The sequence below is a fragment of the Apteryx mantelli genome, chromosome 12 (assembly GCF_036417845.1).
Source record: "Apteryx mantelli isolate bAptMan1 chromosome 12, bAptMan1.hap1, whole genome shotgun sequence".
Taxonomy (NCBI): Eukaryota; Metazoa; Chordata; class Aves; order Apterygiformes; family Apterygidae; genus Apteryx; species Apteryx mantelli.
The window spans coordinates 10,645,035-10,665,299 of NC_089989.1; the positions used below are offsets into that span (position 1 = coordinate 10,645,035).

Consider the following 20,265-nt stretch of genomic DNA (forward strand, 5'->3'; position numbering starts at 1 on the left):
TAAGACTTTACTTAATCCAAACCAACTAGGCTTCCCTAAGCATTGGTCAAAGGAAGTCAGTCTGCCACCTGCAACTTCCATCTCCTTAGCTCAAGCACTTCTGGGCAGAGTCATACGGCTCAGAGTTTTGAGAAGGCCGACTTGCGCATTGTGTGACAGAGGTACCTTTCACCACCTGGACTGATGGACTTTGAGAATTAAGCAACTGAAAGTTTGTGAGTCCTTAAGCGTTTTACCTTTAGCAACATTTTAGCTAATGATACTACAAGCATTGAAAACCCACTAATGCTTAGAAATACAACATTTGTAAGGACTACCATAGATGATACTTATGCCCTCCTACATATTAGAACTTTAAAAAGGCACCAGAGATTCAACTAAGTGAAACTGTTTTTAAATACTTCTACCACAGCAGGTGAGAGGGCCATGAAGCTGTTAAGAAAATAGGAACCAGAAGCTGAGCTGCTGAGTGGCTTGTCAGCCACAGCAGGGCTACAGTAAGCAGTTAGCTGTATCACTGCTTTAGGGAACTTTTCTGCAGGTCTGTGTGACAGTGATATAGTGGAACATTCCTTTCTACCTCAACATCTTGTTTTCAGGATGAGTGAGAACAGGAGTGAGACAGAGAATGTCAAAGCACTAGCTCATGTCACTTACTCTTCAGTGTTGAACCATCATCAAGCTCTCATTCTTCAGATGTAGAAAAAAAGAATCACAGCAAACAAACTAAGCCTCAGAATAAAGTAACCTTATTGATCTTTGTATATCATGTAGAAGCATGGAGTTTGTTTATATATACTGTCTTAAAACAGCTAGCAGTTTTATGAGTATGCAGAGCACTGCAAACTCATGTTGGACAGGACTGAGTAAGAAAATAAGTAAACTCAGAAGGATGCACAGAATGTAGTCTGATTTCCTTCCCTTGTCACAACAAACCCAATTTCATCTTAAAAACAGTATACTTTAACAGTTTATTCCCACAGAAAATAACTCAATGCGTGAACCCTAACGTAAATAAAGTTGTTAAAATGGATATTTGACAATATTTGAAAGATATACCACTCTTTTTTCCTATCTGGTCATTAAAAAGCTCTGTTTATTAGCATACAGACATTCACACAGCAATGGTAGAAGAAGAAACACATGAAGATGTGGAAGAATGTGAAATATAATCACAAATTAAAAGAAAAATAACAAAAAGTTACACAAAGATCAGGATAGATTTTTTTTTTAATTATTCAAAATCTTTTGAGACTTCAGACAAACAACACATTACAATGCATAAAGCCACCAGACTCTGGTCAGCAATAGCAGATTTGAATTCACTAACTAAAACCACAGTTCAACATCCAAATGAAACATACAGAGAAACCTGTAAACTTCAGACATTAAATATGAAGATATATAATATCTATGAAAAAAGACACCTGGATTTAGATGCCTATAACTGATATTACATAAACAAAATAGCAGGACCTCTAGACTAGTATATTTGGAACACAGTCATTAGAGAACAATTTTAAGTAAAACATAATTTAAGAGAAAAAGTTAAATTTACACTTCAAATTTGTCTTTCTGTCATCATTAAAGGAATGACAATGCTTGAAAGCACTGATACTTAAAAAGCCTTCCAACCAGGAGGACTTTTTAAGAGGAAAATAACCTACTAAGGCAAGCAAATATTATCTAAAGAGCCAAAACGCTTAGTTTCTCAGGGAAACAGTCGGTCCCTAACCCATCCCTTTGCATGGAAGGGCCCAGACGCCACGACAGCCGTTACGTGCTTTCTCGGTACCCTCAAGGGGGCCCTCGGTTCTGGCAGCTCCGCTCGGCGCTCGCGCCACAGAGGACCGGCCGCCCCAACGGCCGCCCGCCAACGGCCGCCCCCCGCCGCGAGCGAGCGAGGGGGACGCGCGCCGCCGCCGCCCCAGCAACAGAGCCACCCGCAGGCCTCCCTCGCCTACCGGCAGGCGGCAAACGGAGGATGCCCCTCACCAGCCCGCAGAGACCCCCCCCCCCCCCCGAAGCCCTAGCGACGCTCCAGCCCCAAGAGACGACGGAGCTTCTCCCTCACCACCTCCCATGTGCGCTCCTCGCAGTGCAGCCCCGTTCTTCTCCCCCCCGCACCCCTTCCTAGCGCACGCTCCGAGAAAAGGGTTCCGCCTCCCGACCCGGCCGGGCTCAGACTCGCTCCCCCTCGCTCTCCGGTTCTTGTTTGCAGCCGGTCAAGTGTATTGGGAGCACATGGGTTGGTCCTGTGACTCTGGGGAGGTTTGAGCCGAACCAACCAGGAAGAAAGGAAGGGGGAGTTCTCGCAAGATGTAATTGAAAAGATAGGGAAATATCCGAAAAAATAGGGATCTAACCACTACGGTCGAATATCCGCGCCGGGCAGTGCGCTTCAAGAGGCTCTGCTGCCTAGCGAGGGCGGAGCGGCGGCGCGGTGCCGGCGGGTGGAGGGACCTGGTCTCCCCCGCCCTGGGAGCGGCGGTGGCAGCGGCCGGGTCGCCGCCGGCCGTTCGGCGCGCAGTTCGAAGGCGCCGCTCGGCGGGGCGCGCGCGCGGCCGTTGGGCAGGGGGCGCCGCTGCAGCCGCTGCCGCCGGGCGCCGCGCTGGGCCGTTGGGGCGGTCTGCGCGGTCTGCGCCTGTGGCACCTGCGGGCCTCAGCCGGGGCTTGGGGCGGGTAGCAGCGGCGCGGCGCGAGCTCTTGTCCAGGTGTCCCCGGTAAGTTTTAAAGGCTAGACGCAAAGCGGGCAGACGCGAAAAAAAACCCACTAGCTCGTTTCTCACAAAATCTTGCCTGCTTTTCCCAGCTTTTCTTGGAGAGGGGGCAGCATAAAAGCAAGTGCTTGAGGCGTATACGGGAAGGTAAGTAGAAGCTTGCGATATATGGCGTTAGCGTACAAATGCGTGTGTGGGTGCGTGCACGCTTAGTGTGAGTAGAAGTGGTTGATTGTTTATCATTAGGAGTATGTTTTATTTAATTAAAAGTAGGGATTTTTTTTCTTCTGGAGATAATCTGTTTGAAACTAGAAGTAGTCTTCGAATCTTCTACAGTCTGGTAAAATTGCTTAAGTTAAAGCGGCTATGGGCAGTGTATGTGTTCTGTTACTGTCTTCAGAAGACCCAGCTATTGAGAGGGGTTAGCTGACAACCTGCCTCAGAGTCCTGGCTTCCCCCCCCCCAGTTACTCCTGATTGCAGTTAAAACTTTCTTCAGGATATTCTCAGATAAAGAAAACCGGGAGGACACATTAAAAACTTCTATTTCTTGTCCCTGCTAATCTTGTTTGTTGTCGCATGTTGCATATGCACGTTTTAAAATTTCAGAGAAAGTTCATAACTAGACAAAATCACTGTGATTCTTTGATGGCATTTAATGTTTTCTTTGTCACTAAATAAACTTTTAATGTAAATATGTTTTGAGTATTGTTTTTTATATGTAAAACATAATCCATATTTTCAGATGCCATTCTGAAATGGACGGAGACTGGATGAAATCATGACTATTTAAAAAAAAAATAAAAAAACCCCTTTGATTTGCACTCAATCCCTGACTTATTTTTTGCATTTAGAGGCTATGCAGTTATTTGTGTCTTAAAACTAGTCTATTTATAAATTTAGATCCAATTAAGTCTTTCAGCAACTAATGTAACAAAACCACCATTTTTTTTCCAATTTGCTGCCTATTTTTGGAGAAAACTCTGCTTTTTTTCCTTTTTTTTTTTGTTACATAAAGTCAGTGCTCAGAAATTTGTTCTTTCTCAGTCTTTTGTTGTTGTCTAGTAGCTTCTTATAGCACTGGAAGTAGAATCTTTCCTATTTATGATGCTTTTAGCAGGATGAGTTACCATGTCATCTAGGAAGCTTGATTTTGTACAGAATTATGTTGCATGCAAAAAGCAGCCTTTCTGCTTTCATTATATCTGCTTGCAGTCCGTTGTCTTTATAAATGGACTTTTCCACAGTTTTAGTATGAGTTATATTGCAGAAAGAGTACTATAATATCAACTGCTTGCCTTCTAGCCTAATCCTGTTTTCAGATTGGTGACAATTTCTGTGGATTTTAGTTGCTGAGGATTGAGGCTTATACATTCGTTTAATCTTTCATAGCAAATGGGACCTTGTGATACTTTTCATAGAATTCTTTAGAGATGTTGTTAATTACTGCATTTGTCAAAGCCATCTGGAATATTTAACAACTGTATCTATCAATTTTTCAGTTTTCAAAAGTCATTAGATGCAAGTAAATTGTCTCATTTTAAGTAGAGGGGAGAAGAGAGGCAATTGCCTCATGTTATAGTTGCCTTTTTAAAACTAATTCCTTGGATAAAAATAAAGGTTTTTGAAAAATGATATTTTTTAACCTAAGAGGCATACTTCTTTTGTTTTATCTAGTAACATTGATTCTGAGAAATGGAGAACAGCATTTATCAAGTTTATGAAGATGAAATTCAGTCGTTGGAAGAAGAAATTAAAATGTTGGCTGAAAAGTATGAAGACAGTCAACAAGAATCCACATTTTTTTCTGATGAGGAGATACTAATGTCAATGTATGAGTTTTTTGACGTGTTGGATTAATATTAATGTTTCTTTGTCAAAGTTGTTTAGGTTAAGCTTCTGCCTCTATTTCGTGGCATTAGGACTTTTGCTATGTTATTTTTACAGTGCTTAGTATACTGCAGAACTCGTTTTGGAGAAGGGTCATATATGCTAAAGGAATATAAATAATAAGTAAATAGTTAATTTCTTGTTAGTGCCTTTTTTTTTTTTTTTTCAGGCAATCATAGTGGTCAGAGCACAATACCCAATACATTACAGTGTGGGCCTTGCAAAGCTGTTGGCTGCAAAGACCATGTTTTCCGTGATGTAGCATGAAACATCTCAATGCACATTTATTCATCCTAAAAAAAAAAAATAAAGTGGGGGAGGACTGGGGGAACTCATCACTAGCTGTAGGCTGAGGAAGTGCTGCTTTGGGGCTTTTTATTTACATTATTTATGATTACTTATGATATTGCGCAGTAAATATATTCTCTATAGGTAAAATAGGTCATTTAGATTATTAAAAGTATCACAGCTCATTTCTGTGATATGTTCCTCCAAATGGATGGGATGTGTGCATCTCATAACTTATAATAAAGGCTGCATCTACACGGCAGTGATCCTAAAGTATTTATGTTAGCTAGAATAGTTTGGTGTTGCAATAATATTGTCTACTGAAATGTAACTCGCTGAAAACTGTCACACCACAACATTCCAAAATCCTTTTATTTTAACTGTATTGCTGTACCGATGTGATAAAACATGCTCTTATATCTGGGTCTTCTGCCCTTTTGATTTTTTTGTTTTCAATTATAGGAAGTCATTTCAAACAGAATTTCAGGGAGAGTTGAAGGGACAGGAATCTCCATCGGACCTGAAAGCTCAGCTTGAAAGTCTAGAAGCAGATCTCTCATTTTTAATGAAGTTTACTGGTATTTGGTTCACAAGTCATTCCAAGAAAACTGTGGAAAAAAGTAAGCATTTGTTTGCCTGTTAGTGATGCTATACCAAGCACTCTGTTGTTAGATTTGCAGATGCATGTTGTAATTCCGTTTTCAACATTAGCAGAAAAAAAAAATTGAATTTCAAAGTAATTAACTTTCTTGATAAAACAGTTTCTGATAAATGCAGTGCTTTGCATAGCAAGAAAATGAAAGACTACCATGAAATTAGCTTTTGTTTTCCTTAACATATGTTCCACTTACTTTCATCGTTTATATAATACTCAATATCAGTTGGTAGTTTAACTGTGACCAGTAGAAGAAATGCAATAATCAAGTATTAATCAAGCATTTTGTTATTTTCATTTATAACAGCTGGAAGCAGAACAATACAGAAGCACAGGTTATCAGGAAATTGCCACTCCCTGCCTTTTCAATTGGAATTTCAGCTTCTTGAAATAAAGGTAATGATCAATGTATGTTTAAAAAAACAAGCAAACTAACAAAACTTCAAATGGACAAGTGTTTAATATTTATTTCTTTACTTGAAGTAAAAAAATATTTACTTCAAGTAAAGAGTATTTCAAAGAATATTTACTTCTTTACTTCACACCTGTTTTGAGAGAACTGAGTAAAAACTAAAACATTACAAACCTGAACAACTTTTTTTTTGTTTTTTTTGTTTAAACTTTGGTTAGCATCCTACTTGCTTGGTTAGTATGACTAACCGTTACATCGTGAGGACTGCACAGAAGTTACACTAGTGATTGCAGATGTTTTGCAAGGAAACACTTTTATCAGAATTCTTGGCACAGAATCTAAAATGATGAACAGCAGAAAACAGCTGCTACTCAAAATTATAATGACCTTTTTGACGTCAGGGAATTTTCTTCTCAAGCAAACTTGATTTTCAGCTCTTTCCAGCTCAACTTTAAAGGCAGGTTACAAATGGAAAATGTTTGCAACTGATGCTATTAAAAACTGCCTTGCTATGGAAAGGTGTCCTTCCTAATCTTAAGAGAAGTCATTGTGAATTTAGGAAGTTAATATTTAGGTATTCACATATGGACTGCACAATTCCTGTCTGCAAAAGCTCAGTTGAATGAGGTTATTCTGCAACCTCTTAAGTCCATGTGTGACTTAAAATTTGTGGTCCTGGTGATATTATTTCAGGGTTTGCTTGTATAAAACTGCATTTAACTTTGAGCCTGGAAATAGCCTGGATCAATCATGGGACTTGGTTGGATTACTCTTTATTTATCACTTACGCACTTCTGAAGAATGATGACCTTTTATTCCACTGTAAACTTAACCTAATGGAGTGAAGATGAATAATTTAATGTTAAGTTTATATAAATATTAAAATATTTAAAATTGTCCTGAAACATTCATGATGCTTAAATCTACAATACCATTAGATGGCAGTACTTATCTACTTAATGCCTAAAACTGTAATACTTCAGTTCTGATGAAATACGCCATTTATTTCTTTGAGAGTAGATGATATGTAGAATAGCAAGTATAACCCCCCCCAACAACAACCAAACAAAAACTTTCAGTGGAAAAATTACAATTTTGAGTTAATTTTTTACATGAATTAGTTTTTTGATTAAAAAAAGTGGTGCCCATAGTGTGCAATTTAAATCATAATACAATGTATCAATTTACCGCAAGTTAATAAGTTTTGAGTCTCTGATATTTTGTTCACCTATATTGTATGGGTTATGGAAATGTTCTGAAAATTGTTAAATTAGCCATGCAGACACTAATGCAGAGTACTGTTTTTATTTGTGCCATAATAGACAAATTTTGTTTTTCATTTTTGATGTTGCATACTCAAGACAAGAATTATATTTACTGTTTTAAACATAGATTTATTTCTGTTTCTTTGTATGGCTTCTGTGATTGTATATGAACTTGAATGGTATCAAAGGCTTTACATTTACTTAAAATGTTACTGTGTTACAGCTATTGTACAAATCATAACTTAAATGGTTTGATTAGAGTTGTAAAATACAACCCATTGTGTTTCATTAATGCACAGTTCTGCCTTTCATTTTGTTTAGAACTATTTAAATCAGATTTTGAAAGAATTTCATAGTTCTAAAATTAAAGTTAAAAGGGTTGTATTTTTAAGACATACAAGCTTGTAATTCACATGATTTTTAAAAAATTACTCTGTCCCATTTCATCAAAAGGAAAAACCATATCTCGCAACTAGAATGTTAGGAATTCCATTCACACATTTTGCCTAATTCTAGTTGACTATTTGTTTTGTAAAAGAAGTGGCAAGTTGTATTGGTTTTGCTACAGTCTTTATATACTGTGCATGTCTTCCTACACCAAAGTCAATGGGTCCTCTGGGTGGATGCAGAGGTCTGCCTCCATAGCTCTCAAGAAAGTTGTAACCTTAGGCCAGAATACTAAAACTGGAAAACTTAGCTAAAACTTTTTTATCCCTCAAGTTTTTACCTATAAAAATGGAGAATTATGGATGCCTGTTTTGGAAGGTGTGACATTAACAGCTGTATATTAAATACCCTGCACTGAGATCAGCATTGATAAGATGGTATAAAGTTGCAACTAGTTTCATCCACCTTGAGAAATGAAACCAGACAGCTGTTTTTGAGAAATGCTCAGTATGTAGCAAATACTTTGGTATCAGGCAGAAGATAAAGAGAGGGTTTTTTTTTTCACACTATTAACTTGACCTGTTTAATTTTATTTAGTAGTTAAATTATTTTACAATTAACTCTGTAGCATCTATAATCAAACCAGTTGATATACGGTATCAAATTGTTCTTGTAATTGTCTCTAATTTGGTCTTAAGCAAAATGTTAAATGTCATTAATGTTAAAAGCTGTTTTCAATGATATAACTGTACAAAGAAGGATAGGCATATCCGAGTTCACTCTGGCTAGCTTGAGTGGCTAAAATTATGTCTACTATTGTGGTTCTGGTCGCTCACTACCCGACAAAATTTGCTTCTTAGTAGGTTCTTTAGTTTTGGCAGTGTAAGATTAGCATACAGTTTATATGCCAGAGTTGACTATTGTTTTGGCATCTTGGAATGCAAGCAAAGCAGTTCCCATCTGTTCACGCTTGTGCACAGGGGGATGCTTACAAGTCAAAACATGGATGAAGAAGACATTTAATGTAAAAACATTGTATGATTTTTCTCTTATTGTCCTTGGGTGTTAGGAGAGGACATCTTCAGTTAGCTTGAAAATCTGACAAAACAAGTCTAAAACTGTTGAGAAAGTAGTCATTCAAATAAAAGTTGCTTTCTTTTCACAAGCTTTCCTTTTAAATCTTATTTTTATTTGACCCCAAGATGGCATCTTGACATACGTTAGAATCCATTTGTGGAAAACCAGTTTTCTTGAAAGGTAGCATATTAGCTTGTAACTGCTAGCAGCTTCTTGACAGCTCCCTGCCCATGTTGAGTCTCTTGCTCTGAATTTAAATGATTTTCCCTGATGTTACTTACTCAATCCACTAAATTTTGTAGTGTCTTGGCTCGTTTTTTTCCATCTTTATTCATGGCAATGTTAGCAGCGCTACTGTCCAGCTGGTACTACAGATCATTGTGGTGTACTTGGTTTTGACTCCAGCTTGTCCATTAAGCTTGTTTCCTGTGTTGCTATTCCTATTTGCTCATAGTGACTGGGTATAGGAAAAACAAAGTATGACATCTCCAGTATAAAGTGAAGCATTTGCTGCAGTCTTCAAGCCATGGTTTTAAATCTTTTCATTCACTTTTGTCTAACATATTGATCTGTTGCATTCAAAAATGTGTAATAAAAATAATTGAATTCTTTTGTGGTCTCATTTCTACTGTTTGAACACCTTTTCTTAATGTTTTTTATAGCTTGTTAAATATTTTAATTTGGAAACATTTAAACTTTGTATTGTCATGCGGATATCCGTGAGTAATAAGTATTATTGTAAAAAAATAGAAAAAAGATAAGAATTTGAGATAAAACTGGAGGTTGTAAAATAAATAAAAAAAAGGAAAACTAGTAGTTTTTTTTAACTCAGGATAACATTTTTATGCTTTTCGGATGAAACATTATTATATTTGTTTTTCTGCTTTAAATGACAACTATGAGTTGTGTTGAAAAATGAGAAGAAACTTAGATTAAAGAAGTGAAAGTGACATGGAAGGAAGTAGATGATCCTCTCATGTAGAAGTCTTCCTTTATATATGTGTATTCTGTGTGGAGTAGTTCTGGTATTATTCCAAAAGCCTCGCTCCTGGGATAATACTGATTGTTAGAATGAAATAAAATGTTTAGATAAACCATACTTCAAAGAATGTTATTTTAAGGATTTTTGCAGTTAGCAACATTTGCATATTTTTTTTATCTGCTATTAATTTTTTTTCTTTATTGAAGAAATTTCTTTGATGCACATTGTTATTTCTCTAATCTAGAGCAAAGAGAGCGTGTCTGCTGTTATTACTGATCTCAACGTTATAATGGAATCTGGGGAATATTCAGGTGTAAGCAAGTTTGTGTCCAGGTAAGTGTGTGTGTGGTGGGTTTTTGTTGTTGTTGTTGTTGTTTTGTTTTTTAGGGAAGTTATTGTATGGGTTATCTGATACTAAAGGCAACACTGAGCTTTTCATATTGAGTTATTTTCTTTGCCTAGTAACATGTTATCAGCCCTGTCTAAACACTTCCTATCCCTTGTCTGTATCCTCTGGGAGAGATGTTGAAATGAATGTAGTTTTTAAGGCTTGAAAGGACTGTTATGAATTGATGTTAAACAGAAACAAGGTTTTTGATGATAGTGTATTCTAGCTGTATGGAATTGTTTGGTTCAGAGAAAGATATGGGTATAGGTGAGTAATGACTAAAGTGTGCATCCAAAATCCCTCTCCAGTACTTGCCTGTTTCTAATTCTCTGCTCACCACCGCATTTCCCTTCCTTGTCTCAGAAATTCTTTTGCAGATGTTTTGAAAACAGTAGATAATAATAATTAAAAAACTGGAATAGTATATTTGTGCAGTGGCTTAAGAAAACATACGTACTAAAACTCTCAAGCATGTGACTACTTATTATTTGTAATTATTTTCTGGGAGATGTCAGCTTCTTTTGATGCACAGGATGAATAATGGTCAACTAATTTCCTTTCTCTCTGATACTTCACTGTGAAATCTGCTAGCAAGCTACTCTGAGAACAATTCTATTATTTATTAATTAATACTAGGTAGTTGATTTGTAATCTTAATCCTGCTCTTTAAATGACTTTTTAGTTAGATTTGGGGAGGGAGGAGGAAGGCAAAGGGGCGTGGTGGGGAAAAGGTCTATTATGTTACCTCTGACTTGGTTAGCTTGTACTGAGAGCTGAATTTTTTCTTTAAGAGGAAGAGGTTTAGTATATCCACACAAATCTCTGCCGCTAAAGTTAGTGGAATAACTGAGATTACTAGTTGACCACTCACTGAGAAACAGGATTTAGAAGAGAAAATGACCCTGTGTTTTCACAAGTATTTTCTGACAGAAGTGTCTTGGAGCTCAATAGTAATACTGGAAAGGAATGCCTCGAAGTAATGCCAGGCTTTATTTTGTCCTAGCTTGAGCACTCCTCTCATGTGCCTCTCTCATCACTACCCTGGGCCTTTTCCATGTTATACCGGTATTCATTAGTAAGCGTAAGTTTTCATGAGTGGCATAAGATGAATTAAGGCCTTGCTGTAACTAAAGAAAGCAATTCTATTCTCTCCTTAGCATGTATTTGCACGTCCCATCTGTTATCCTTGCATCAATGTATATACTTGTGAAGCTACAAGGCTAGTAGGATCAACATAGTCATTTCGTTGAAAAAGTAATTTGAGAACCCCCTCCCCCTTCCCCCCGCCAAATACCTTCAGTCAGTTGGATATGACTTATAGATTTGATTTGTCTTGCAACTTTATGATATTTAGTGCTGATCTAAGTCAGAAACTGTGGCCAGAGTGGGGATGATGTTGGCAGTGTCTGTTTTGACAGCAACCCATCATTAGATTGGTTCAGTCTGACTATAAGATCTCCCTTTATGGCTTCTTTTCTCAGTCCCTTTATTTAGCTAGTTCCAGTTTCTTACTTTAAGTCACAGTCTCCTCTTTTCATGTCCAGTTTCAGTCTTTGCCCAGCTAGCCCTTTATTCTTCACTCCACCAGTTACTCTCAGAATCTTGGATCCCAGCTCTTCCCTCCCTCCCTCCCTCCCTCTCTCTCCCTCCATTCCCTGGCTGACTGAATCTGCTCTTTCTCTGTATTGTTCTTTCTTTTCAGCTTCCCCATTCTTCTGACCCCATCAGTTTGTTTCCTTCTGTCAATTCCCTGTTAGTTTTCTTTTGCTTCCTTGGCCCAGTCTTGCCAAATCCATTGTCTTGCTCTGTTCTGTTTTCTCTGGTGGCCTGAATTTTTTTTTCCTCCTCAGCATTCTAATTTTTTAGCTTCATTTTTCATAATGCATGACAAAAGGGGTCTTTAATAGCACAAGAGTTAAAAACTTGGCAGACAGTTGTAATTCCCAAGCCCATCCTGCTTTGGAAGAAAATAGAAATTTTAGAGCACTTGAAAATCACATTTTTAAAGGAAGCAAAATTCAGCAATTTAGTTTATTTTCAAACAGATACTGCTGCAATATATATTATATATTTAAAAAAGACATACAGTTCTTTAAACATGACAATAAAATGTGTGTGCAAATGGAATCACAATATTTGTTCTTCTGTTTTTGAACTTTACTTGAGTCCCCTGTGCACCCATTACCACTTGTGGTATACTTCTAGTGTTGAGGACCGCAGTATCTGTAAAAAAAATCCTGTTGGTAGTCTTTTTTTAGACTTGACTTCCCATTACTTGATTGGGATAGTTAACTATTGCATAATTATGTAATTAAATAGAATGGTTTTTCTGGACATTTTGAGAACTGCTCCTACTTTAGTAATTAAAATTTAACTGTCAAAGTGAAAGATTTGTGAAATGTCTGTTTTATATTAAACATTCCATGGGTTAAGTATCTTGGAAGTGAGGGAAACATGCACAGCTGTAAGAGTCATTCCTTAGTTTTATGTCCTAGTGCAAAAAGTCTTTCTTACTGCACTGAGTTAAAATATATTTCCTCCGTTAAAATAACAAAAGGAGTCTACTCCTGCTACAACAGTTAAAGTTTTTTAATATACTTTTGTATTGTGTTGATGATAATAATACTTTGTAAAACTGAAATGGCATTTGGGTAGGAGCATGTGATTTTAAGCTGATACATAGTTACTTTCTGTCACAAAATGTTTTTTGCTGTTTTTGGATAACTTCTCTGTAACATGGATGTTAGCTTTGGAAATCAGTATTTTCCACTCCTAGTGGATTTTTTTTCGTTACACTCCAGTGACATTTTGTAATGTTTAATTCTTTCCAAAAACAGGCTAGAAGGCTTAAAGTTTAACATGCACATGGCTTCAACATTTAAAAGCAATAATAGTACTGCTGAAGAATTAGGCTAATTTTGGCTACTTAGGAATTTGCCTAATCTAGACCCAGTATTGTTGGTCTATGAGAAGTTTAAATGCTACGAGAGACTTATTTGAAGTGGTGTTTTTATGTGCTATTTCCTTTGCTCCCTTGGTAACGCAGAACAGCATTTATATTATGTATGTATATCCACACCAAAACAGATTTTTTACCCCCTTCTAAGTACTGAATCCAGTTTGCTATCTTAAATTTAGCCAGCTTTGTATCTGTATATGAGAAGTATATACTCAGGCATAACAGGTCCCGTACATCATGTCTCTTCTTCCAAAATTATTACCTATTTTGAAATATAGCTCTCTGCATAAATTGACTTTATATTCTGCAATACAATTCAAAATAATCTTTTGCCTATGTTAATGTAATTTGCTGCTTGGTTCTCTTTCACATTAGATATAGCTGCTCCACTCGATCCAAGAAACCTCAATGCCAGATTTTTTTTTCTTAATGCTATTCAAAAATGCCATTCTGTGATACAGTTGGGCAGTTCGAGGATGGCATATTGTGTTGTATTTTTTTCTTCTCAAATTGGACATTAACAGTGTTGTTAGAAAGTCACTTAGCTAAAGATGAGAGATGAAAAGGGCCCTATCACCCAATGAGTTTCAAATTCATCAGGAGCCAAGAATTAGAAGTCTTTGTCTTTCATCAATGCTTCTTTCAAGACTGTAGTTCCTTCTTCTTGCCTTTACCCTTTTGCATGTCTCTTAAAATCTGCTTGATGCATCTTTGTAGCTCCTAAGTATGTGTCTGATCGTGCTTCATTTTGCATCAACTTCTAGTCTGCCAGTATCAGTTTTGATACCGTAGTCTCCTCCTCTCAGGAACATGCCTATGCCTTTTGCAGGCTGCCTTTTACTTTGAAACTGAGTCTCTGAACTTTTTAGCCAAACTTATCTCTCTGCTTGGTCATCTAGCCATAAAAATCTCCATCTGCTGTATTGCCTAAAGAGGAATCGGAGAGGAGAGAAGAAATAAAAATAAACTAAAACATAATGCTAAAACAGTAGGTGACTAACAGTTGAAACTGACAGTTGCTTAGATACTTCTTCTTATCGTCTGGTTTGTGAGCTTCTTTTAAACTGTATAAAAGTGGATACTCATAAAAATCACCAAGTTTTTTAAAAAATTTTAAGTATGTAGTTTTGTAACAAAATTTTGTATTGCCCCCTATCACATATGTAGATTTTAAAAGGCATACTGCAGTATGTTTAGAATCATGCTCGCTAGCCAGTGAGATGTGGGCAGTCATTACTATGTCTGGATATTTACTATACTATGTATAGTGTTTTTTGTTTTTTTTTTAATATATGCCCAATTACTAGTTGTGGTTAAAAAAGCTGTTCAGAACAATAAAACTAGTCAGCTCTTGTAAATCAGCATGTGTCTACTTCAGTCCAGGGACTCAGTTTTTACTGTGCTGCCAGCATTTTTTTTGTCTTGGCCTGCTTTTGTTGGCAGTTGTGACTAGCTTTGGTAACTTCCTTTAATGATGCTGTTCTTTCCAGGCTAGGATAAAACATGTTTGGCTTTTCTTTTACATTTTCAATATCTGAATGAACTTCACATATTTTTCCCAGTTTATGTAATATGTTGGAGTTGCCATTCTTGTATAATAAGCAAATTTAGATCTGAGACAAAGTTCTCCCTTGAATTGCTGAAATGACTTGGTAATACACTTTTGCAACCACTCTGTGTTAATAGCTTTAAGTTTCTGCTCTCAGGTGTTCTGAAAATTCAAAAAAGAATAGCTAATCTGAAACAGGAAAGATTTGGAAAATCAAATTTACATGTGCAATGTCTATATCTGGATTTAGCTCCTCTGTAACTTTCTGAAATAATCCAGAATGTATGTCAGGTATCTTCAAGATCTTTCCAGGCAGGTTATGTAAATCTGCAAAACCCTATGTTAGTAACAGGAATAAATCTTTGCATTTCAAAGCAGTGTATTTTGAAGCAATGTTTCGTCAGGTATCTTTTGACAACGGCTAGTGGTCTGTTTCATCTGACTGTGGCTTAATATCAACAATGACATGAAGATTTGTCACCCGTATGATTGAAGAATCTTGTCGCTTCAGGTGTCCTGACACTCGGCTTCTCTTAGTTGTTTTCTTAGCTTTTGTGGATTTTTGCATTCTTAGCCACAAGAGTTATTCTTAGCACATTCTGTGCAAGTGTTCCTGCTCCCTTCCATCCACAATGCTGGATAGACGGTTTGTTATTTGGCAAATTCTGCCTTCCTATATTCTCTCCTTTCCCTTCTCTGTCCTGATCTCATTCACAGTCTAATACATTATTAGGATTTTGAAGAATAGAGATTTTTGTTCCTTTTTCTTAAAGAGAAGCCCCCCTGCCAGCTCCCTGCTTACTTTCTCTAATGTGTTTTTTAAATACAGTTCTGCCTCATTTTCCTCCTTTGATTAAAAAATATATACAGGTTCTCAGCTCTAACGGTTGCCTTTATTGTGCTGTTAATGATAAAGAGAGTGATTAAGGCCCCTTCAGTTTGTGATGGTATCTGTCCTAAGTAAATATGTCTCTTAATTCATTTGGTTCTAATGATAATTGTTCTAAGGTAGATTTTTGTGTCTGTTACCAATTCCTTGTAACTTGGCTTGCTTTATTCTCTTGTTGCCTGCCTTCCTGGATATCTGAGGGAATGTAATGGCATACATCTAATAAATGTTTTGCTTATGTACGTTAGTTGACATACAAACTGACATAGTTTTCCTGTGAGGGCGTAACAGTAAATGACATACTGAAAACTTCCTTTGACTCTGAAAGAACTTTAGTGCTAGTGATTGAAGTAGAAAAGTATATCACTTACTTTTGCTAGTGTATTGTAAATGCTCTAACCGTGCTTATAACTTTTTCTGAGGCAGAATTTCTACTGTAAACAGAATTTCATGATATAAGGGAGCATACCAGTCCTAGTGTTTGGTACATTGCAACTTCTGTTTTGTGTGAAATCATAAGTACCTTATAGACTGAGAGAAATAGCAGTGACTGCTCAATCCAAGTTAGTAAGGTGTGTTACTCTTTAGTGTCAATTTGATGTTTTGCTATGCTGTCAAATAGGAATAATTACGTGTGTGTATCAAGAACAGCTTTTATTTTCAAAATTGCATGTATTTTTCCCCAGCTGCAAGAACTGATAATAAGTCAATGATGTAGTGTTCCTTGATTCTGTACTCAGTGGTGTGTTTAGAATGTATTTGGAAATGACTTGAATAGTAATGTCATATATACTTCAAAATGCTGTTGTTTCTTTGGGAGGGGGAGCTTCTGTTTGATTCTGTGAATCAGATACTGTGAATATTTAATTTTGAAATGGTATTGAAGCTTAAATGGTTTAATTTCTGTGTAGATGAAACAAGTACATGTAGGAAATAAACTTCCTTATGTTCTCAGTGCAGTATCTGTTTGTATTTCTTCCATGTTTTGCTTCTATTTTTAACTTGACTTTAGAACTGAAGTCTTGAAATCCTAACTTCTTAGGTTTAGCTGGCATCATATATTGTTGCTTCTGTCTGTTAACTGAGGTCAGCAGAAACGGAAAAATCTTATTATATTAAGCATGGAATCATTGTATGCGATCACTTTCATTTTATGCTGTTCAATCTCTGAAACTGGCAAAGCCAGAAATATAGGAATTTTTCTTTTTTGTTTCTGTTATGCTTTGTCTGTTGTATTGGACTTCCTCAGAACTGCCAGAAAGTAAAATGACTACAGCTGACCCTTCTGTTTTCGGAGGTATTATGGATGAAAGCTTAATTATTTGCAATAATATAGTGCTGTTAAAACAGTTCCTTTCCTCTGTTGTGCAGAGACACTGAGGGAAGTTCTGCAAGAATCAGCTCAGCTCCATTCAGGCTTGTTAGTTGTTGCCTAGAACTGGCCTGGCATTACACTAATATCTCTGCACTGCACTTCTCGGTCACTGAATTATCTGCATCTCCTCTTTATTCCCCCATTATCAAGAATATGACTGTCTTCCATAATAGCAGATAAATCAAGATTTAATTGTATGCCAAAAGTTTTCTTTTAAATCTAACATGCCATGTATGATTTAGTGAACAAACTGTCTTGCTTACTCCAGTTTCAAGGTCAGTCTTGCAAAGTTGAATGTAATGCAGGCAGAGATAGATAATACATGTCAATCAAAGATTTGGTTGGGTACAACAAAGGTCACAGAAATACTCAATATATAGGGATGTAGTTTGGAAAATCTTACTGGTTTTGCAGGTTAAAGTTTTATTATGTAATACCTTGGAATTTACAAAATAAGAGTATTAGAGGAAAAGCATGAAGTCAAAGTAACATTTTACAGGAGGACCACTTGAATTTACCAAGTTATCACATATTGCATGTAGGACTAATTTTATTACTGCTTGTTTTTCCTGAGGAATTCTTCAGTTACTCAATATCTACATCTTTTTTCCTGTCAGGATTTTTTTTAAGGAATTCTGGCTTAAAAATTGAACAATATTAATTATAGTCTTTAGGGGGAAAATGCAAATTTTAGGCTATAGAATTGATACTTCTGATTAGTACTGTTTGGGATAAAAGACTTTTTTTTTTTCTGAAGCACTGAAGAACACGGAAATCTTTTGCCGTTTTTCAAAAGTCTTTCATCTTATGCTGAGTGGTATGAACATCGTAGATGCACCTTCCTACATTTCAAGGTAATGTCTGTCAAGCCTTTCTATATCAGTACTCCATTTGGCTCTTTGAGTTCATTGTGAAATGATGAAATCGGCAAAATTTTAAGACAGAGGAACAAAGGTAAAAGTAGCGTTCTTCAGTGGAGTAGTGTAAGCTACTGGAGTAGTATAAGAAGATTGATTTTTATCATCTATTGCTCATGTTCCTGTCAGAGTGACAGAAATGAATATATGTGGCTTTTATGTGGAGGAGGAAGCCAGTTTTTCATTGAAATTATGTTTCATCTAGACAAAAAGAGCAAAAGAAAAAAATCAAAACAACATTTATATTCTTTGGTATTTAAATGTTAGTTTTGATGGGCTAGATCTGTCTGTTTCGAAAGTGTGACAGCATGTTTTGGGGAGACAACACTTCTAGTTCTGGAAGGTTTTACTTGAATTGGAGATAAACTGTTCCTTACACTCACCTGGAAAATAATAGTTGAATTTAGTTCCAAATTACTGTTATTTGGCTTGTTTGCTTTGTCTTTGTACTGATTTTAAGATAAGTAAGTATTCCTCAGGTAAAAGTATTGTAGTCTTACCAACACATAACGTCATGTATGATGAAAAGTTGATGTTAGAAGAGGATGTTTAGCTACTTAGTTGTTTTATATTAAAAAAAAAAAAAAGCAAGCATGCATATTGCAAACGGAAAAGCTCAGGAAAGCTTTAGTACAAAACTTTCTCTGTAACATCAATAAACAGAATGGAAGCCTTCCAAGCAGTGTAATTTTGGCGTTCAGCTATGTTAACATGTAGCTGGGATAACATGCTGTTTTATGTCAGCTAGTCCATGGCGAACTCTGGCTCTTTGCTTAGTCCTCATGTCTTTGGCAAACTCCAGTTACTATGCCTTTACTGTGAGCCAGGGCCTTGCAAATAGATAGATACCTGTGACAAATTAGTTGACGCAACTTGCTTCTGTATCTGAAGTGCTGCCAGTTCCATTTATTAATGTACATACTCTGTTGTTCTAAGTATTTTTTGAGATACAATAAGTATAAGACCTGACCTATTCCAAAGACAGAATTTTCCAAATAAAATATTTTTGGTGACGTAGTTAAAAATCATTTTTTTTAGACAAGGAGTCTTAACTTATTTGTGCTTTTGTCTTTGTTTTTTTTAAGGAAAATAAGTAACAGTAATGTTCAATCACTGCAATGACTTTAGGAATCTTGACTCTTGCAAGTGTAGTTAAAATACTGTATATAATGGTATGTACTTTTAAAAATTGTATACTTACACTTATAGGTAAGGGTTTTATAAGTACCAAGCATCTAATGCTAGAAAAATAAAGAATGAAACATCAAAAACTGTATTAAATGAAAGGATACTTTTTTAGGTTTCATTACTGGCATGTGCTTGCATTGGAAAAGGTTTATATGTAATAAAGATGATAATAGTTTGGTATCATGTCTGAGAGAAGTGACCTGAATTGACTAGGAGACTGATGCCAAGGGCAGTGCCCTTGAAAAGTATTGTGAAAATGGTATAAATCATTGTGATCCTGTTAAATTCCCATGAAAACAGAGAAAATGTTTTGGAGTATACCCTGAAGGCATAAGGTTCCGTTTTCTTGGCTGGACCATCTTAGAAAGATTCTTAGATGTTTATTATAGTTGCTAAGCTTGCTCACTCTTTGAGTGAAAGGGAAGTGTTTTCCCCTTTTAGAACAAAACTTTCAACTGTAGCACACACAAAGGTGTTTCTAACTGTCTTAGCAATATTGTTTCAGAGCTCCAAAACATCAGCTAGTGAGGTAATAATCATGGTGATATTTGTTTACTAACACCCTTGGCTGTACTAAATAAAATATACAGTATGTCACTTTTTATGTATTTAGTATAATTCTTTTCTTGTAATATATTTTTGTTGGAGTCAAACACGCCAAGCTTATTTATGTGATTTTTACCTACTCTGTTACATGCTCCACATGATGCTCATCTCCTCCTTTTCTCAGTTTGCCTTCTGTAACTGCTGCATAACAGGATGTCACTGACTTCCTTCTGAATATCGTTCTCTTTTCAATGTGCTGTATTTCTGTCTATAGTCAAAATTAGGTGTAATATAAACATTTGTTGTCAAAGGTAGATCTTTACTATCACTCTTTTGTCCTGTGAAGAGTAACCCTGCAAATACTGGCAAACTCCCCATCATCTTTGCTTTTCAGTGGAAATATGAAGTGGAAAACTGCTTTTTTCCTATTATTTTTTTGAATCTGGTAGGTCCTTCTGAGTTGTGTGCTGGCTTAATCAATTTCTACTATAAATTAATCAGCCAGATTAAAAGAAATTTTAACTTCTGATAATATAAAAAAAGAAAAATTCTCATCAGCAGCTACATAATAAACTGAGCTTGTCTAATCCTGACTGTCCTATGTGAGGACTTTTTTTTTAATCGTTCCATAGTGAGATAAAGATTGAGGTAGAGTGCTAAGGGATTTGTTTGTTTATTTTGTATGATCAGCCTCACTGATGCTTTCTGATCCTTCGAGCAGTGGTATAAGCCTGGTGACAGCAGCCACTGAGGCTTCTTGGACCATGGTTCAGGGAGTA

General features: G+C 36.4%; 1 protein-coding gene across 2 annotated transcripts in view; it reads left to right on the plus strand.

Annotated features, from left to right (window-relative positions):
• The first annotated feature begins 2,566 nt into the window (after positions 1-2,566).
• CENPP (centromere protein P) overlaps positions 2,567-20,265 on the plus strand; it is a 163,887-nt gene continuing 146,188 nt past the window's right edge. The window contains exons 1-7 of one of the 2 annotated variants that reach the window (XM_067303180.1): positions 2,567-2,723; positions 2,813-2,867; positions 4,397-4,551; positions 5,360-5,517; positions 5,860-5,948; positions 9,920-10,008; positions 17,593-17,689. In XM_067303180.1, the coding sequence (XP_067159281.1) occupies positions 4,415-4,551; positions 5,360-5,517; positions 5,860-5,948; positions 9,920-10,008; positions 17,593-17,689 (570 nt within the window). In that variant the 5' untranslated portion in view covers positions 2,567-2,723; positions 2,813-2,867; positions 4,397-4,414. The remainder of the gene's footprint in view (positions 2,724-2,812; positions 2,868-4,396; positions 4,552-5,359; positions 5,518-5,859; positions 5,949-9,919; positions 10,009-17,592; positions 17,690-20,265) is intronic. The other variant, XM_067303181.1, reaches the window with a different exon arrangement.